General features: G+C 44.3%; 1 protein-coding gene across 1 annotated transcript; it reads right to left on the minus strand.

Annotated features, from left to right (window-relative positions):
• Window positions 1–278: 278 nt before the first annotated feature.
• ZP4 (zona pellucida glycoprotein 4) lies at window positions 279–8082 on the minus strand. The gene is made up of 12 exons (XM_010345880.3): window positions 7908–8082; window positions 7500–7621; window positions 7312–7414; window positions 6193–6345; window positions 5221–5408; window positions 4628–4725; window positions 3614–3744; window positions 3258–3447; window positions 3036–3186; window positions 2637–2715; window positions 638–745; window positions 279–447 (listed from the first exon to the last, which is right to left on the minus strand). The coding sequence occupies exons 1-12, from the start codon at window positions 8080–8082 to the stop codon at window positions 320–322; spliced, it is 1626 nt and encodes a 541-aa protein (XP_010344182.2). The 3' UTR covers window positions 279–319.
• Between the last annotated feature and the right edge of the window lie 12653 nt (window positions 8083–20735).

Raw genomic sequence — 20735 nt, forward strand, 5'->3', positions numbered from 1 at the left:
TCAAACTCTGAGAATGGGATCAGTCATCTGTTTCTACCAGCCCTCCCGTGATCCTGAGGCACACTCAAGTTTGAGAACCGGTGATCTAGATTCATAATTACTTCTACCCTAGTTTCATTGATCTTATAGAAGAGTTTTATTTCCATGTTCTGAGCTAAGGCCTCTACTAAGTGTGAAATTGTATCCGATTTTATTCTATTCTCAGGTGATACTGCCACCAAACTTGAGAGAAGATGACATCAACAGATGAACTCATCTAAAATCAACCTTTTACCTTTCAAATGAGCAGCTCAGCCCAGGCTGGGAGTACAATCTGGTTTTATTGACACATTTGGTTGGAGTAATTCATCCGTTTCCTGACAGCCAAGTAGGATACCAACAAGGCTCCAAGGATCAAGGTCCCAGTAAGACCTGCCACCCACAGAAGTTTTGAGTCTACAGGGGCACCTGGAGGATGGAAAGGTAGATTAGCATGTGCTAAAACCAAGTGATTCAGCATCCTGACAAAGACTAGCAGTCTTCTGCTATTGGAAGGTCAATGTCTTTTGACTAGAACAGTCAGGAATAGGAAGGAGGAAGGAGCTTTAGTTTGGCAGTTTGTATCACTAGTTTGGTTTCTTCCCTCTTGGATACTTACGGAGCTTTTCTGGAGGGTCCTCAGTGGCTTGGAGTAGAATCATGGGGCCTTTGCTAGAAACGCTAGCAGTGGTGTTCTGAAAACTGGTGTCAGAACTTCTTCTTCTTCCTGTGAGAAAAGTGAGACCTAGTAATTCATTGATTTTTGCACACATAGGGCAGGGATAGAAAATGTTATGGTATGAGGCCAAGTCTCTCTATGTAAAGCTTGGTTCTGTGCCTTACAAAAATCCCATTAAGTATATTAATATGTACTTGAACAAGTGAGATTTTGCATCTGATGCCATTGCCTTAGTTTCACCAGGACTTTGGTATAAAGATGTTCTCTCTGAACTGCCATCCCTTTCTAAATAGAGTACTTTGACAGTAAGATGTTTGTAATTCAGAGATCTTTCCCTGTGATTCAAAGATAACTATTAAAACAACTTGGAGGCTGAGGTACAGAGGAAACAATTTGATGAGAAAGTTTAGATCTGGTTTTCAAATGAAGTAAAACAATTTGATTTACTCGAAATATAAGTACAGCTTTATGTTTTCTGTATCCTGTTGTGTTAAGATGCAAAAAAAAAAAAAAAATGAAAAAGTGAGAAACAGGACTGGGTACAGTGGCTCATGCCTGTAATTCAAGCACTTTGGGAGGCCAAGGTGGGGAATCATGAGGTCAGGAGATCAAGACCATCCTGGCCAATGTGGTGTGGTGAAACCCTGTCTCTACTAAAAATGCAAAAGATTTCTGGAGTTTGAGACCAGCCTAGGCAACATAGTAAGATTCATCTCTATAAAAAACAAAACAGGTCAGGCACAGTGGCTCAGATCTGGATTTCTAGCACTTTGGAAGGCCGAGGTGGGCAGATGACCTGAGGTCAGGAGTTCAAGACCAGCCTGGCCAACATGGTGAAACCCCATCTCTAGTAAAAATATACAGTTAGCTGGGTGTCTTGGCACATTCCTGTAACCACAGTTACTCAAGAGGCTGAGGCAGGAGAGTCACTTGAATCCAGGAGGTGGAGGTTGCAGTGAGCCAAGATCACACCACTGCACTACAGACTGGACAAAGAGAAACTCCCTCTCAAAAAAAAAAAAAAAAAAAAAAAAAAGTAAGACAAACTGGGCATCGTGGAATATGCCTGTAGCCCTAGTTACTTGGGAGACTGAACTGGGAGGATCACTTGAGCTCAGGAGGTCAAGGCTACCGTGAAATATAATCATGCCATTGTACTCTAGCCTGTGTGACAGAGCAAGAGCTAGTCTCAAAAAAAAAAAAAAAAGCAGTGTAGAATTGTTTTAATTCAAATTCTATTTGTCAGTTTTAAGACCTCAATCTAAGATGATTCTGTTCTTCAGAAGTAGGGATAATATGCATATTTGAAGGTGTTAAATTATTTGATGTTGTATTTTGCATAGTAAGCACTATTTAGTTATTACAGTGTGCCTTGGGGTCACAGGAGGGCTGGTAGAAACAGACGGCTGGTCCCATTCTCAGAGCTGGAGGGGAGTTTCAGAGGTTATGAATTCCACCTCACTCAGGCTAGACAATTATAGGTAGAACCAGGTAGACACGTAGACACACCAACTACTATGTAGAAGTATTGGTCCCAACCAACTGGAGAAGACATTCTAGGTCCAGTCCTTCTACATAGATTTTTAGGCTGCATTGCCAGACCTGTCAAGCAGGCATAGACGTGTCTGTCAACTATCCAGGTATATTTTGTTAAAATGAGACACGAGATAGGCCATAAACTGCCTTGGCTCCTGGATGAATTCAAGTTGATATGGAAAAAGCTAAGACTGAGAGTTACCAGAATCTCTGTAGCTTGTTTTCAGAGACATGGGATTCTGGGAAGCTAGTCATCTGTTCAATGGCACTGTAAGTACTTAAAGAATCCTTAATAAGATCAATCTTCAGTGTGAGTCATTTGGCCAGAGGCTAGGAAGGGTTAGACATGGGACTCAAAATTCATTCAAGTCTGTCCTCTCACATTGACAGCTTCGATACTCACGGCTGAGATCAGGACAGGTTACCACACAGGATGGTGTCTCAGCAGGCTGGCAGACTGACACGCTACAGTGCAGATACACCTGGGAGCCAACAGAAGTCAGGTCATTTGTAGTATCACCATGCCATGGGTCTCCAAACCATGCCATTTGTCTCCCCAGGAAGAAGTACAAGGAGTTTCAGAAAATTGATATGGTCCAAGTTGGTACCACAACAGCACTAAAGAACTAGAGGCCAGTTGACAGATGTCATTCATGTGATTGGCACCAAGGGGTGCTCTGAGGCATTACCAACAGCCAGCATTAAAGGGCTTCCTTGACTGCTGGAGTAATGGGACATGGAAAGAGTTCTAAGTTGGGGAGGTTCAGAGCCTTGGTGAGGGGCATGGAAGGGAACATCCTACCGGTCCCCTAAGGGCCTGCTTCACAGCTGTAGGGTCCACAAAGCTGAAGGTGAAGATGCTGAAGCGCTGGTGGTGTGAGGGAAATGGCAGATTCAAGGCTTTCTGGATTGGGATCAGCTGGGTCTGATAGTTGTCTCCAGTGTAGGGGCATCTAGACCAAGAGATCCAGCAGTCAGGATGGGCTTGACAGTCTCAACACAGATGCATGGAAGAGCCACTTACCCCTTTACCAGGATGGGCCACTGTGGCTGACTCAGGGGGTCTGTGCTGGGTGTTGCCCAGCACTGATGCAGGAACAGCCCTAGGTAGGGGTCTGTTCTGTGAAGGATGGAGACCTCCACGTAAATGGGATCCCGAAGCAACTTCACCACTGGGTAGTCACCAACACCGTAGTAGGAGCCATAGTTTTTATCTGCAAGAGGACAATATAAGGATTTAAAGTGATAACCTCTCAGTGACTTGAGAGACTGTCACTCCGTTAAACAGCTCCAAGTATCTTGTTACTAAGTTAGGATCTTCATGCCCCAGAAGACGGGATTTAGACTATAGGACAGCTGCTCCAGCTAAAGGGGTCATACCTTTGGCAATCTGAAGTTCCAGAGTGAGGGGTCCAGGCTGGGTCTCAGGAAAGGGTGGTGAGAGGGTGAAAACCTGGACGTTAACTGGGAGAGAGTTGCTACTTACTGAGTAGCTGCAGCTGACACGGAGCCTGCAGAGAAACAAGATTTTAGCCAGTTGGTCGTGGGAGGTGGGTGCCAGTTATACATCTTTTCTTAACCCTAGGAACCATTAAGTGCTAGACAAATTTACAAATACAAAGGATATCATTCCTGCCTGCTGGGGAGCTGTATTTTAGTTGGGGAGAGCAATATGCAAAGTAGGACCAACGTTTGACTTGGAGAGAAGCATAAAGAAATCAACATGTATCATGAGAAACAGATGCCTACTGAAGAGATCAGGGAAGACCTTACAGGTACCTTGATATGAAGGTAAAAAACTCTAGGAGGAGGAAGAGATTCACCCTATATAGAACAAAGCCTGGAGGCAAGGACGTGCTTGAGACCCTATCTGAGTTCCATAGAAGAACCAGTCAACAGTCAAGGAATAGTGAGTGAGGGACTGAGAATGTTAGAAGTGAACAGGCTGGAAATGAAGTAGGAGCTGTTTTATGCAGGGTCCTGGTGCTCATCTGAAAGCTTTCTTGTTTTTCCATAACTTTAAGGTGTGTGATCCAACAGATGCAAGGTGTTATAGGAATCCTTTTGGCTGCAGCAGGGACAATGGAGAAGGCCAAGACAGAATGAAAAAAATGTAGGCTGAAAAGGAGACTGGAGAAAGCCAGAATAAAGAAAAGCCAGTTCAGGGAAACAGCACAACTTTGGGTGAGCTTGAGGCTTAGGCAGATCAGAGACAGCAACACAGATGACCTTAATCAAGTAGTGGGCCGTGCGATTAGTGAACCAAGGTAGCAGACAGGTTCTCCTGTTGCCGAGGAGTGCCCATTTGTGGGTTCAGGGCTTACGGAGAACTTTTGTTTTATGGAAGACGAGAAGTCTTTCTGGCCAAGTGGGTCAGGTTACCCACGACCTTACCTGAAGATGCTGTCACGAGTGACGGAGCCACTGCTCCCGTTTCTCACGTCTCTGGTTGCCACCAGTTCATTTTCATATACTGCTTGGTCTCCAGTGATCTACAGAAACAGATGGAGAAATCTTCATCATTTCTAATAGCATTATGCTGCTTGACTCCACTTGCTCTAAGTCCCCAGCGAGACTACCCTATTGTATGTTACATTTCCTATTCCTTCAGCAGAGGCCAGAATGCTCAGCAACATCCTGGCCAGTTACCACTTTGCCTTATTTTAGGACAAAGGAATTGGAAGGGGAATTTGATTACCTAAAAGAGACAGCTGAAGCGCTACCAATTCCAGCCAGCATCCCTGGTTTCTTTCCTCTATCTTCATCAAAGACAACCCCTTAACTAGATCACAACTGTGATGGTCTTAGCGTAAACACCCAGGGAGATTAATTTTCAGTGATGAGGCATTCTCTTGCCCTAGAGACTCTCCCGAACTCCAAGTAGTCACACGTATCCTTCACGGCCAAAGTATTTAAGCTCTCCCCCATTAGTCACCAGGACGTTCCCACCGGACTTCCAGAGCCAGGAACAGAGCCTGACTGCTCACCTGTTTTGTGGTACCACAGGAAGTAAATGGAAACCGGAACAGGACAAAGGCTTGCGTTGCTATCACAGGCTTACACACACTGTCATTCCTAAAGGTCAAGTGCACAGAATCCAACAGCAGGGGTGGCGAGGCCACGTTCCGAGACACAGCGATAGAGAAGTGGCCCTCTCGGGTACAGTCCAGAGTCACTGAAACAGAGCAGCTGTGTTGAAGGCAGGTCACCTCTCCCTTTATGGGGAGAACCAGATGAGCGTCTAACCACTTTGTTACTTTTAATCCCACTGAGAAGTTGATGTTCCCAGCTGATGACCTCAATGCAAGATCGCCCAGTTTAACCCAGGCTCTAAATGAGAGCATGGGATTGAGTTCTGCCTCTCTCACTCATTGTGGGACTTCAGGCAAGGTATTGAGCCTCCTTACTTCAGTTTCATGTGTAAGAAGGGGCTAGTAGCTCCCACCTATTTTGCTTGTCAGTTAAGGTCTTTGAATAGAGCGTGCAATATATTAGATTGGTGAAGTAATCACAGCTTTTGCCACAATGAAATGTCGAAAGCTGCTATTATGTCTGCACCAACCTATACATGCTCTTTAAGGATGAGTTTATGTTAGAAAATCTCAGAGGACTTGAGACATGCTGAAAGCAACAGCTTTAAAGTGAGGCTCCCTAGACAATCCCAGGCCATCACCCTAAGTCGCTATTCCTTGGGGAAAAGTTAAGTGTCTGTCAATTAGCAGTTACCTGGCACATAGCCTTCAAGTCTGAGCATTATTGGTTTTATATCTGGTTCTGGGAGAACAGACGATGGAAGCTGTAGAAAGGTCTGTTACATTGGGATCAAGTGTTCTAGGTCACATGACCAAATAGCAGCCTGTTCTCATTTGATATTTGCCTTCTGAGCAAACCCCTCTCCGGGTTTCACTGTAATTGGCACACTTCTTCAGCTGGTTGTAGAGGCGTGATCACTTACTCACCGGTGTTTCCATAGTAGCAGGAATTCACCTCTCCAGGGCTGTAACAACAGCCCAGTTTCTCACAGTCTCCTCGAGAGATGGGTGAAGGTGCACATGGCAGCCTGTCCCCTGCTGGGATGGACCCACACCAGTCAGTACCTGGAGCATCTCGGGCTAGGTTTTGAAAAAGATTAAGTCAAGTTAGGTCATGGAAAAGTTAGTCTTGAGTATCGTTTTGTTACAAGCCATTGACATTGGATTCCCGTAGATATATAGATGATTGAATTAGGTGTCCCTATTCCCTATTGTAGACACAGTCTTGGGAGGCTGTCAACATTAAGTCACCTTGTAAGAGTGTCCTGACATTACTTTTTGAAAAAAGAATGCCGACACAATTGGTGGCAGCAGTGGGGGCTCCTTACTCCTTCAAGTAAGGATCCTTCCTTCTGTTCTTTAGAGGTTTCTCAAGCCCTAGTGTGGGTGTGAGTTATCTGAAGATTGTTTTTGAGTTCAGGTCTGGTTCAGAACTGGGGTGGGGCCTGTGATTCCTCATTCTATGAGTGCTGCCCATCCTGGCTATGTATTGGGAAGCAAAGCAGTGAATCGTGAGTTTGAGTCTGTTCCGACTTTGAGGACAGGCTCTCAGGCAAGACTTTCTGGAGGAGGAACCATACTTCCTACCATATTCCCTAGGCCCTAGCTGATGGTATGGGAGGCTTGTATCCGTGTCTCAATGCACAGCCAGCTCCGTGGAGATGTTTCAAGTCCCCTTGCTAGCTTTAGATTTCTTCCCTACGATTCTTCCCATGGGTGAAAAGCTCCTGGTTCTGGGAGAGTTCTTTGAATCCCAGCTCTGTCACTCATCAGTGATAGATAGGCCCTTGGGCGAACTTCCTGGCAGGTGATAGCAGTGATGTTTACAGCACTGGGTTAGGATTAGGGAAAGTAACACCTGAGGTGCTTGCCCACAGTGCCTCGGTATTGAGGACTTTCAGTTGGTAGTTATCCTCAGGACTGCCCATGGAGGTGAGGGTTGGGAGATGAACTTTCATTAGTGCCAGGTGTCACTGCACAGAGCGGGTCAGAGAAAACCAAGAGCACTTTCACCACACCCAGAATGTGAGAGCTTCCAGCCTTTACCTAGAAGATCCATAGGACACTTAAGCAGCTTCCTCTCTGTCACCGTCTTGTGTTCAGCTGCACCTGCTCCTTCAACTCCGACTGCCATGATGTAGTGGGAGTCCTGCAGAGACAGGCCCTTGGGAGTCAGCGTGGATAGTAGCATGAGAAGCTTCACCCAGCGTCCCTGGCCATTGAGTCATACTCACCCACTCAGTGACAAAGCAGCTGCTGTAGCTTGTTTCCAATACCACAGAGCTGCCCGGACCCTTTCTTATCCAGGTGCCACAGCCAGAGTCATTCTGCAGCTTGTGCAACAGCCCTTGCTTGTCTGGAGGGGTGGGGAGAGGTGAAAACACACAGCAATCAGTCTCCATCATCACCAGAGTGCCAGAGAGGACAGTCAGCCTTGCCATTAGACCCCAAGGAGCAACTATCAGTAAGAGGAGCAAGAGGGAAATCAGATTCAGATCAGATATGGTTGTAACTTAGACTATTTCTTTTGCAGAAAGATGTGAAAGGGGGAAAGTATCAAGACAGGAAGCCAGAAAGAACTCTTAGGTAGTAGAGGAGATGTATCATTGCTTGGCTAAGCAAGGCAAGTCATACAAACTTACCCCAAGATATTAGTACAGGAGGAGACGTTGCCTCCTGGCTGAGGTTTACAGTAAACTGGAAGCTCTCCAGTCCACAATGGAGCACACTGGAATAATTCGATGCCTCAGGCTTACGCTGGCCACTCGAAGCAAGAGATAATGATACACACAGCAAGATGCACTGTGGCAGCCACATGATGCTACCAGGAGTTCCCGCTGGCTGGAAGCTCTCCACCTCCTCTCCCAAGAGCCAGTGGGTCTCCTGCCCAGATTCCTTTATATACAGAAGGCAGGACTGGTTTCAGCTGCACATCTTTGTGACACTCAGGTGGGATGCCTTTAGAAAGGATAATTCTTTAGCTTCAGTTGCTTTGGGGCACAGTCAGCAGCTGCCTCACGTTAAACACCGCAATCCAGGCAGACTTCAGAGCCCAAGAAAAATGTAGTAACTTTTAGCTAACAAAAAGGAAAGCAAGCTTCCTCAGGGTTGCTCAGTATTGCATCTGTTCCACTAGTTTAGTAGGCTTATCGACTTCAGAAGGCCTCCCTCTAGAATTTTGTGTATTTGGGTATGGAACTGCCATCTATGAGCTATGGGGTCTGGGTAAGTTGCGAACTCGCTGAATCTTGGTTTTCTTATCTGTAGAATGGGAATGTGATCTCCTGGCAGTGGAGTGCTTGAGGATTAAATAAGAGATCCTAATGTCAAGTGCTTGGCACGGGGCTTAGCCAAGCAACGAGTGCTCAGTCAACATTGTTGGGTGGGAGTTGGGGCCCTTGAGAAGCCTTGTCACCTTCTCCATCCATTCTAGAAAAGTTCCCTTACAATTAGAGTCTGTCTTGAAATCCTATGAAAATCTAAACTTGTTTCCTGAGAAAGGTTGATTTTGAACCCTTTCTTGATCCTAAGAGAGAATCCTACCACAGCAATCTTTCAACAAATTCCAGAGCATTTGGTTTTGCCCTAACTGTCCTACAGTGCTTGCTCACAGGGTCTGGGGTAAATGTGGATTTGGCCATGAATTCCTCCAACTAGTTCTGCCTCTTAGAGTGATTTTAAAATTTTATCATTGAGCAGGCTGGGCACCATGGCTCATCCCTGGGATCCCAGCACTTTGGGAGGCTGAGACGGGTGGATCACCTGAAGTCAGGAGTTGAGACCAGTCTGGTCAATATAGTGAAACTCTGTCTCTAGTTAAAAAAACAAACAAACAAAAAAAAAAAAAACAAAAATTAGCCTGGCATGGTGGCAGGCCCCTGCAATCCCAGCCACTCAGGAGGCTGAGGCAGGAGAATCGCTTAAACCCAGGAGGCAGAGGTTGCAGTGAGCTGAGATCCTGTCACTGTACTGCAGCCTGGTAACAGAATCAGACTTTGTCTCTCTCTCTCTCTGTATGTATGTATATATATATATATATATATAATTTAGCTGTATTTCAAGCATATTTCATAAAGATGTCAGGGTTGCTTGCTTGCTTGCTTTCTACATTTTTGTTTTCCACGTAAACTACAATTTATATACACTTTGGTCATTCTTTAGGCTAGTGTCAGACCAGTCCATAGAGGAATTCTGAAAGATTTGGGGATGAATGGATACGTTCCCCACTGGAGAGGTGAGAGTGTGGGAACTCGTCTTCTGTAGTCTCCCACCAATGTTCCCAAATTGTCCCCTGATTGTATTTAGACTGGCATTTCTCAGTTGACTAAACATTGTAGGCTGAGAATGTGTCACTAGGTATCTCTAGGTCTCTTCTACTAATGAAAAAGGACAGATAAGCATGTGTCTTCCTGGAAAAATTGGTGACCCTTTAAACCATGTGATGAAAAATGACTGATGAAATGCTGGATTCTGCCCTCAGAGACAAATGTGGCTTCCCTGACACCCTCTACCTGGATTAGCTGCCCACCAGCTGGTTGTCATAGGCCATTTACTCACAGGATTTGCCATGCTGGATTGTTAATGACCTCTTTCTTATCCAGTTTGCCTACCAGAAGCCTGTGAGGCCAGGGACTGTTTTATTTGTCATTGTATCCTGAGTGCCTTGGATGTATGCACTCAGTGTTCTCTGAGTAAAGATTAAATCCATGGATATGCTTTCTTTAGTGGCCATGGCCTAGAGCTAACCCCCTTGAAAATGTGGTTTCCAAACCTCACAGGTGCAAATTCATTTCCTTTGCTATGAGCTCAAACTCATAACCCTTAGGTATTTTTCCTTCAAGTAAATATCATGTGACTGCACACATAAGAAAGAATCTGAGGATTCGACTCATGTGCGATGTCTCAGCAGTTTAAAGGCCAGTCTCCTGACTAGAGTTACTAATATTGCTTTATAAAGCAGTGAAACTTCAAGGAGAGTGAAGCATCAAGGAGGCAATGTAGGATCCTGTATCATACGAGTTTTGACAATGAGTGGACCTGCGTACAAATTCTGACTTACTCTGCAACCTCTGTGAATTTATTAATCTCTTTCTCTCTGTTACAGTTTTTATATCTGTAAAACAGAGATGATAACATGGACAACATTATTACAAGATTGTTAGATTATAGATGAAATAACACATGTACAGCGCTTGTTGCATAATTGCTACATTTTCAGTAACGTCAACAGGACCAGCCTGGGAAAGAAAAGTGAGATGGGTGGCAAATGGAAAGCAAATGCCAAGCAATGCATTCATTTGCTCTCCGTTTGCAGGGTGTCTGAGGAACAGCCTCTCCTTGTGAGGCTGCATTCCCAAATGAGGTCCTGTGTTTTCATAATGAAGTTGAAAAATCACAGAAGTCTGGAACTATGTGGCGAGATATCGAAGTCCACCCAGAACCACACCAATCTCACTGATGCCGCAGAGGGTCAAAGATGGATCCCAAGCTAATGGCGGCAGGGCTGGGATTAGATAATGTCACGCTCATTCCTCTGCGGAATCTTCCAAGAACATCATCACTTAATTTCAGGATGGGAAAATGCACGGATAATGTGTGATCCACCTCAAGAAGCTCCAGGCTTAAGAGAAAAAATATCCTCCCCACTATCATCGCAGCCTGAATGCTCTGTCCTTTGACTTTGAGAGGGCAAATGCTGTTCTTTGTCCTCTCTTATGTTAGAATCACCCAGTCATTAAAAAAATTTGTTTTTGTGACATTGCAAACAGAATATGAAGCATCCTAACGTGTACAGACTTATCAAAAGCCCCGTAGTTGACATGGATGAAACTGGAAATCATCATTCTCAGCAAACGGACACAAGAACAGAAAACTAAACGCTGCATGTTCTTATTCATACATGGGTGTTGAACTATGAGAACACATGGACACAGGGAGGGGAACATCACATGCCGGGGTCTGTCGGGGGTGGGGGTGGCGGTCTAGGGGAGGGATAGCAGCGGGGAGGGGCTTTAGGGGAGGGATAATATTAGGAGAAATACCTAATGTGGATGACGGGGTGACAGATGTAACAAATCACCATGGCACGTGTATACCTATGTAACAAATCTGCATGTTCTGCAGCTGTACCCCAGGACTCAAAGTATAATAATAACCCCTTCCACTCAAGATAAGCACCATAGTTGTGGTAGTATTCATATGACCCACATTTTATAGGTGGACTTAAGGATTCCCCTTGTGTTGCTTACCAAAGTCCCACACTGAAGCCAAGCTGCCCATTCCTCATTCACTGATCTGGCCACTCAGGTCTTGAGGGCAACCTGTGTCCCTGGGGAAAGGCAAACAGTGATTTCCAAAAACCTTCTTCCATCTGGTCATATTTACATCTAAGTGTTTCAGTTTAATTGCAGACCAGGGACATAACCACACGAGGTCTGGACAGCACAGAGTTGTTGTACGATGCTTTCTGGCCACTGAGTACAGACTCCTTGCCTGACGTGCACAGTGATTGCCCTGCTGTGACTGGAGCAGGGTCCTCCTAACTGGAGAGTGAAGTACCAGTCAAACCAGGCCGCAGGAAGCCCACTTCAAGTGTGGAGAGGCAATAATCAAAATTATCCCTGAAATATGGAGGGATGATTAGGCCATTGTTGTGTTAATCAGTAATTAGGGAGCAAGGATGGCTCATCCAGCTGCTCTCGGCATGTGGTTGAAATTAGGACGCTTCTCTTCTGAAGGAAGATGTCAAACTTAATTTACTGTAAGTATTTACATGGTTTTCCTTTTCAACAAGCAAGAATGAAGTGTAATTCAGAGTCAGTTGCGATGACTTTTATTACCGAGTGCCTTCTTTTATGTCTGAGGTACAAGACCTGTCTCTGAAGTGTCTCCTATGCAACTACACAGCACCTGCTCTGTTCTGATGTCTTTCCCCTCCTCCTCCATGATGGTGGAAAATCATCATTCCCTTTCATAGGCAGGAGGAGACCCTACTGAATGGATAGTTGGACTTTGAGAGGAATGTCAGTATGGTTGACCCTTGAATGATGTGGGGGCTAAGGGTGCCAACTCTCCATGCAGCCAAAAACCCATGCATAGTTTTTTGGTCCCCCTAAAACGTAACTAACAGAATTGCCTAATGGGTTTGTCCTACTTCCTGCACAGACAAGATCAATTCCCTGAGACCGTGGCATTGCAATGGGGAAAGTGCAATTGATGTGAGGCCAGCCACATGGGAGACAGTTATTATCAGTCTCTCTGAAGGCTTGGAGGTTACAAGTTTTCAGGCATAACTTGGTGGGCAGGGGACTAAGGAACAGGTGCTGCTGATTCATTGAGAATGCACTCTTAGGGGTATGGAAAATGGTCCTTGTGTACTGAGTTCAGTTTTGGATCTGGGGGCCACAGGACTAGTTGGGTCGAGTCACAAGTGTGCCTTTGGGTGGGAGGTCAGTTGCCAGAATGCAAAAGTCTGAAAAATACCCCAACATATCAATCTTAGGTTCTGCAATAGTGATGTTATCTACGGAAGTAATTGGGGAAAGTTATACATTTCATGACCTACAGAACAATGCCCAGTCATCTGTAAGTACACCTAGATCTTAGCAGAATTCCAGCCCCTCTCATCCTAACCTTGTAGACTTTCATTAGTTTTACAAAGGTGGTTTAGTGTTGGGAAGGGCTATTATGAACCTCGCTTTAAGATTAAATTATAAACTAAATTTCTCCCAAAGTTAGCTTGGCCTACTCCTAGGAATCCGATGACAGCTGGAAGGTTAGAAGCAAGATAAAATCAACTATGTCAGATTTCTCTTATGTCATAATTTTGCAGAGTAATTTCACTAATAGCCTGTTGTTGACCAGAAGCCTTACCAATAACAAACAGTTGATGAACACATACACTGTATGTTATATGTATTCCATTATATACTGTCCTCTGATAATAATGTAAGCTAGAGAAAAGAAAATGTTATAAGAAGTCATAAGGAAGAGAAAATATGCTTCCTATTCATTAAGTGGAAGTGGGTCACTATATAAGTTTTCATCTTTGTCATCCTCACGTTGAGTAGGCTGAGGAGGAAGAGGAGGGTTGGTCTTGCTGTCTCAGGGGTGGCAGAGGTGGAAGACAGCCTGTCTATAAGTAGACTCATGTGACTGAAATATGTATTGTTCAAGGGTCAACCGTATATTGATATTCCTCTTTCTGAAAGTGAAAGAAGAGATAAAGAGGTAGACAAGTAAGTTGCTAAAGAAAGAAAAAGAGCTAAAATTAAAAACTTTTGCACTGAAAGTCCTGACTTCACCACCATCCCATATATCACTGTAGCAAAATTGCCCTTGTACCCCATGAACATAAGCAAATGAAAAATAAAATAAAATTAAGGACTTTTGGGTGGGGAATTACAGATAAGGTTAATGTAGGCCAGGTGTGGTGCCTCATGCCTGTAATCCCAGCACTTTGGGAGGCCGAGGCAGGTGGATCACAAGGTGAGGAGTTTGAGACCAGGCTGGCTAATATGGTGAAACCCTGTCTCTACTAAAAATACAAAAAATTCGCTGGGCATGGTGGCATGCACCTGCAATCTCAGCTATTTGGGAGGCTGAAGCAGGAGAATCGCTTGAACCCAGGAGGCGGAGGTTGCAGTGGGTTGAGATTGCACCATTGCACTCCAGCCTGGGCGACAGAGCAAGACTGTGTTTCGAGAGGGGAAAAAAAAAGTTTAGTGTAAATTTTCTGGCCCAGACAGACTGTCTCTGTTGAAGTTCATGCCTTTCGCCACCTTTATCCCATCTACTTATGTCTGGATGATGTTCTCCTTCTACACCATGGGGTTGACAGGCTGTCTTTGCGGGTAACAGTTAAGTCCTGAGCACCATAGACCGGTAGGGTCTCCTCCAACATCCCATCTCTATCAAAGCATATAATCGCCATGGGTTCTAGTTTTAACTTTTCAAATGCTAACAGAAGTGGGAAGACCCTGACTCTAGTGATTTCAAGCAGTGTGTCTTAGAATTTCTGTAGACACGGCATTTAAACTGGCTCCTGCCCATTTATTATGTGTGCAAGCCTGTGGGAAATTACTCCTCCACTCAAGAGCAAGACAAAGTGGGCAGAAGGAACAAAGTTTATGGCCAGATTGACTGGCAGCTGGGCAGGCCTGAGATTGGCAGGTGCCACTGCACCATTGACCGGCTTTTCATTTGAGTGTGGGTGGTAACAGCCAATTTTATACTGTCATGCAAAGAACAAGGGAACCCCTAGGAAAACATATCCTCTTTAGCATTTACTCGAAACAAATCTTTCCATGCAATTGTGGTTGAGGATGAGGGCTATGACTCTGATTCCAAAGGCTACTTAATAGGACAGTGGGCAACATGTGGATATACTATTGAAAATGACAAATGCCAAGATGTGTGTGGTATGTGTGGGCGTGTGCCTGTGTGTATGCAAAGAATTTGAAATTGCTTTCTGCAGTAGTTTACTAAGGCTGCCCTAAGAAAGTACTGCTGACTGGGAGACTCAGAACAAAGGAAGTTTATTGTCTTAAAGTGCTGGAGGTCAGGAGTTTCCGATCAAGCTGTCAGTGGGGCCACGGAACCTACAGGGTAGAATTTCCTTGCCTCTTTATCTTCTGGTGGTTGCCAGAAACCCTTGATGATCCTTGGCTTGTAGATGAATCACTCTGGTCCTGGTCTGTACATGTCACCGTACTCCCTGTGCCTTCATATAGTCTTCCCTCTGTGTTCATCTGTATCTGTGTCCAGATTTCCTCTTTTATGTGGACACCAGCCATACTGCATTAGGGCCTACCCTAATGACCTCGTTTTAACTTGATTACCTCCAAAAAGACTCTTTCCAAATAAGATTAGCTTCTGAGGGACTGGGGGCTTAGACTTCAAACTACTTTTGTTGAGGGAGATATAATTCCACCTAGAATACGTTTTAAGTCGTTTTGAAATTGCACCAGCCAAGTTAAACTTTGTTTGGGCTAGGTTTTTTTTTTTTTTTTTTTTAAAGATGAAATGAAAATGGTCTGTCTTTCCCTGTTAAACTTCCTTTTGAAAATTCTCAATTTTGCCTTGACTAAACTAAAGGGATTTTGTAATTTCTTTTTGTTTAGAAGGAAGGAATCAGTTACACACCCCATGGCTGAATTGGTTGGCACTAGTGGCTGTTTCAGTTTAGAGAGTGGCCAGGCCTGGTGAGCTGGGGTAGTTCATAGTAGGACATTTTGGAGGAAGCGTGCGGGTCACATGAAAGCTATTCTTACTTTGGCTACTGCTTTATGCCTGATAACTATTCCAGCACAATTTGCTCTCAGCTAACTGGAGTTGATTGAGTAATCAATTCACGAAGGTTTTGAGTCATGATATTTTATATCGTCCTACCTTGGTATCTGTGGGGGTTTGCTTCCAGGACCCCCGAGGATGCCAAAATCTGCACACACCCAAATCTGGCAGACAGCACTACGGAACCTGCGTATAGGTAAAGCTGACCCTCATCCATGGGTTTCATATCCCATGAATACTGTATATTCCATCTACATCTGCTTGCAGATGTGGAACCCATGACTGCTGATGACTGACTGTATCTGTTGAAAAGTGGGTGTAGAAACGAACCTATGCAGTTCAACCCAGGTTATTCACGGATCAGCTGTGAGCTTTGCTCTTTCTATAGGACCCTAACTCGACTGTAACCAGGATATTGCTTTGCTTTTCTACTAATGTGCCTTTTAGGTACACGGTTTCTGCTTCCTGGAATGCCCACAGCCTCATCTGTATTTGCCTCAATTCCTAATTTTCCCTTGGAGCAGAGGTTCTGGAAATTTTATTCCTAGATCAGGAAGAGCAGAATCACTTGGGGACTTGTTAGAAATGCAAATTGGTGGGTCTCGCTCCAGACCTACTGAATCAGAAATTCCAGCCGCGCGCCCAGCGCTGAGTTGAAGCAGCCTTCCACGTGATTCTGATCACATTCAAGCTTGAGGACCACGGCCAGGAGCTGGAGCTTTCCAGGTGCTCTTCCCGAAGCACGGCCCAATCCCCCAGCCGGAGGTCATTTTTTCTTCATTTGGTTTTCTTGTGCTATTGGTACTCCTTTTAGGGCGTGACTACTCGGCATGCCACTTGCCCCTCGTGGAAGGTCAGTCACACCCACCTTTGCCTTCTCCACATTGCTTACCTCTTGTGCTCAGACAGTACTCGTTAGATGAGTGAACTCTTGATTCTCTAAAGGGCCTGCATCTCCGCTTAACAGGGGAGCTGGTTTTGCAAGGCCTCCTTCATGTTCTGCCCCCATCTGTGTTTTTGAGCTTACTTCAGCGTATGGGTGAGACTTCCTGTAAGATCCCGTCGCCTTAGCGCGGCCACCCGAGTCCTCTCCGGTCACCCAACGTGGCCTCTTTTCTCCCAGTGGCTGGTGAAGCAGAAGCCTCTGCAGTTCCCCTTGATCCCTTCCTCCCCTCTGCTGTGCCCTGTGCATTTTCTTTTCTGAAATACTCTCTTATCCTTTGTTTATGTGTGTGTGCCTGCTTGCTATTTTATTTTTATATGTTTTACTCTGCTTTTTATTTTTACACTATTTCTTTTTTTTTTTTTTTTTAATTTATTGAGATGGAGTCTTGCTCTGTCACTCAGGTTGGAGTGCAGTGGTTTCATTGCAGCTCACTGCAACCTCTGCCTCCTGAGTTCAAGTGATTCTTGTGGCCCAGCCTCCCAAGTAGCTAGGGTTACAGGCACCTGCTACAACTCCCGGCTAATTTCTTTTTAGTGGAGATGTGTTTCACTACATTTGCCAGGCTGGTTTTGAACTTCTGGCCTCAAGTGATCTGCCCACCTCTACCTTCCAAAGTGCTGAGATTACAGGCGAGAGCCACTATTAATTTTATTTTATTTTATTTTTTATTTTTGAAAGAACCTAACTAGGTTGGGCGTGGTGGCTCACGCCTGTAATCCTAGCACTTAGGGAGGCCAAGGTGGGCAAATCATGAGGTCAGGAGTTGGAGACCAGCCTGGCCAATAGGGTGAAACCCTGTCTCTACTAAAAATACAACAATTAGCCAGGCGTGGTGGTATACACCTGTAGTCCCAGCTACTCGGGAGGCTGAGGCAGAAGAATTGCTTGAACCTGGGAGGTGGAGGTTGCAGTGAGCCAAGATGGTGCCTCTGTACTTCAGCCTGGGCGACAGAGCAACACTCCAGCTCAAAAAAATAAAAAGAGAACCTAACTGAAGCATCATCTCTTCTGGAAATTCTTCTGTCCCTACTACCTCCTTTTCTTTTCTTTCTTTTTTTTTTTTTTTTTTTTTTTTTTTTTTTTTTTTTTTGAGACGGGGTCTCACTCTGTTGCCTAAGCTGGTAGGCTGGAGTACAGTGGCACGAACATGGCTCACTGCAGACTTGAACTGGGTTCAAGCAACCTTTATGCCTCCGCCTCCCAAAGTTCTGGGATTATAGATGTGAACCACTGTGCCCAGTCTCACCCTTCCCCTTGATCATTTCAGTGCCGTCCTCTCTCGGGTCCTCTTCAGCGTATCCTAATCGTTCCTTCCTCTGTCTAGGCCCCTTACTCTGAAAAGGACCACAGTATCTTTTTTGGGGGTAGTCTGTCCTTTCTAACTCAATGCCTCCAACATAGCAAAGCCTCAAACAATATTTATAGAATGGGTGGAGAATATTCTGAGAATTCAACTTAAATATCAATAATACCCCAGGAAGCAGCAGGCCCCTCTACTCCCTGCTCTGTCGTTTACCTCAAGAGCTAGCTGACCTCCCGGTGTTAAGTTAAACTCACTTTTTTTCTAACCTGTGTTACACCTTTCCCTAGAAGTGACACTAGTTAAATGATTTTGCCAAAGCATATTTGTGCACATACAAAGACATAATGGAGACAAGTAGCTGCTATATTCACCTCCCTGTAAGTAAGTATCAATAGAGTAATGAAATTTCTGTGTTAGGATATTTTTATTCAGCCTGAACACAAATAACTCAAGTCATACGGGGTAGTCAGTGCTCTGGAAATAAATCACGTTAATTCTACTATAAACAACTAATGTTTACCTGGCCCCTACTCTGGGTCAAATGTTTTCCAAGTTGCTAGGGATAAAGGGAGGCTCTCTCTTACCCTAATTTTCTTGCTCTCCCTCCCTCTCTCTTTTTCTTTTTCTGTCTCAATGATCTCTCTCATCAGACGCTCTGTCACATACGATGCTATCCTTGAGGACATAACAGTAAATGGGAGAGACTTAGTCTCATGGCATTTAAAGATATGAGGCCCTGAGCAATAATTAATCACACACGTATTCCCTATGCCTAGCCTAATACCTGGCAATGATGCTTGTTAATGAATCAATGAATCAAACAATGAAATCACGAATAAACAAATTTAAAATGTTCCTATGCATTTCACTTATGAACAGCCAGCACTCACGTTTTATCAGTGTGTGTGATTTGGGGGCTGTCATTTCTGGCTGGGTGCTGAGTATTCTAGAGAATTCCCTTACCGATATTCCCCTCCATTCGTTTATCACCCTCCTCTTTTGTCTTTCTTAGTCCTACATATAAATGATAGATTAGAATCAGAACAAGAGAATCTATTCAAGGTTGCTTTTTATCTTTTTTTTAAACTTCAAAGCTCAGTTTTGCAGAGCCATCTGAATTCCTTGCGATGTTGACAAAATATAAAGTAGGGTGCCCCCAAGTTCAGCAGAAGCCTGCCAACCCCTGTCTTTTAGGCTGATACCTGCCACCAGAAGTGTCACAAGTTCAAAAGGCCATAGAATGCTTCCCACTAGGAGTCTGCCCTGGAAGCTGACTGTGGCCCTCATCTGCTAGCTCACAGGAGAGCACCTAACTCCCTTTCCTGCAGTGAGGCTATTACTCACAAGGCTCCAGAATTGATGAAAATGGTTGCAAGGACAAATTTAGAGAACAGTGGGGGGAAAAATGGCTTGTGCATTAGAGAGGCAAATTGGCAATGGCATTGGGTAATGAATGAGTCCAATCTGTGTTAGAGGCTGGGGTCATGCATATTACCGTCCCACACAGCGACACTGGTGAGAACAAGACTTTGGCAGGCATTTATCGCAGAGTATATTACAAACATCATTAGTGAAACATGAATATTATGAAACATTTTAGAAAGGCTGAGGCAATCATCTCACTTTAATAACCCAAGACAGTTCTCATAGATATCCTTTATTTTTTCCTCAAGCAGAAAATGAGGAACATGCCAGGATGATCAGATCTCACTGTGTTTGCAAACTGCAAACTGAAACTGTTGGGCATTTCATTTCTTTCTTCTTAAATCAGGTCTGCTTGACGTGTGACGTGCCATGTATTTCTCTTTATTTAAGGAGGCAGAAGACTCCTGCTGCTTGGAGGTAAAGGAACTGCCCTTTGTTGGTTGAAAATTGTAAGCTCTGAAGATGGATTTTTTAGGTTTGCAATAAACACTGAGCTGCATTTGTATCATCTTCTCCATGCTTTGAGAAAAAAGAGACCTCTGATGCTCTTAGCGTAATAGCAGAGGCTTTAGTCATTGAGGGATATTTCCAAAGACACTTGATTTTAACCCTTGTAATTCTAGCCACTTCCACAAAGAGTAGCCAGGGAAAGAATCTCACTGGCCTCTATCAAACTTCTTCCTGGATTCAGCATCTATTATATGCTGTATAATTGTGCTGGGGATTGAAAGGAGTATTAATAATAAAACCAAAAAAGACAAATCTGAATTTCTAAACAATACAAAAAAATCACTGACTCATAGAATATTAGAGTTGCAAACAATTTTAGGGCGCTATTTTTTATGTGAGAAAATGGAGGTTCACTGGCTTTGCTCAGACTAGTTGGGCGTATATGAGAGAGAATTGGGACAAGAAACCAGGACTTCAGTCTATTTAGAGAAGGATTTTAAGACTTAGATGGGTGTCAAGACAAATACAGTGAAGCAATTCAGAAATAATGCAACCACAAAAAAATCTCAGACACACCAGTATGAGATATTATATAACCAAGTGACAAAAGATGCGATACAGATAAAAGGGACCAGGACCTGAGCGCAGGGGGAGGCCAGTGACATTAGAGTGGAAACTGTCTAAAGGTAGAATTTGGGTTTCAGCTGATGATGCTTGCGAGAGTTAAAATAGATGGTATGGAAAGAGGCTAGTCTAGATTTGATGAACTAATGACTAATAAATATTAAAGAGCAAAGGGCAAAGATGATCCATAAACATGTAGAATAAGGAATGGACAGGATATAGGTGGGAGACGGTAAAGGGTCACACCCAGTAGAGAAGGGGATTTGTGTTGAACGATGAGTCTGATGGACGATGTAGCGTTAGCCCCTTTCCTGTGCCAGGCACTCGGAGTGAGAATAAAGGCATGAATAATTTAGATCTCCTGTTGGACCTGGACGGAGATCCCAGCTCTCCTAAATCCTAGCCTAAGGACTTTTCCATAGAAGCAAATAG

This window comes from Saimiri boliviensis, chromosome 14 (genome assembly GCF_048565385.1).
Source record: "Saimiri boliviensis isolate mSaiBol1 chromosome 14, mSaiBol1.pri, whole genome shotgun sequence".
NCBI lineage: Eukaryota > Metazoa > Chordata > Mammalia > Primates > Cebidae > Saimiri > Saimiri boliviensis.

What these genes read in the sequence shown, in the direction of transcription:
- ZP4 (XM_010345880.3), bottom strand. Translation starts at nt 8,082, where the DNA reads ATGTGGCTGCCACAGTGCATCTTGCTGTGTGTATCATTATCTCTTGCT. An exon ending in GCTGCTTTGTCACTGAGTGG is followed by an intron (nt 7,415 to 7,499) that starts GTGAGTATGACT and finishes CTGTCTCTGCAG; the next exon opens with GACTCCCACTACATCATGGC. An exon ending in TGGCCCATCCTGGTAAAGGG is followed by an intron (nt 3,187 to 3,257) that starts GTAAGTGGCTCT and finishes CTCTTGGTCTAG; the next exon opens with ATGCCCCTACACTGGAGACA.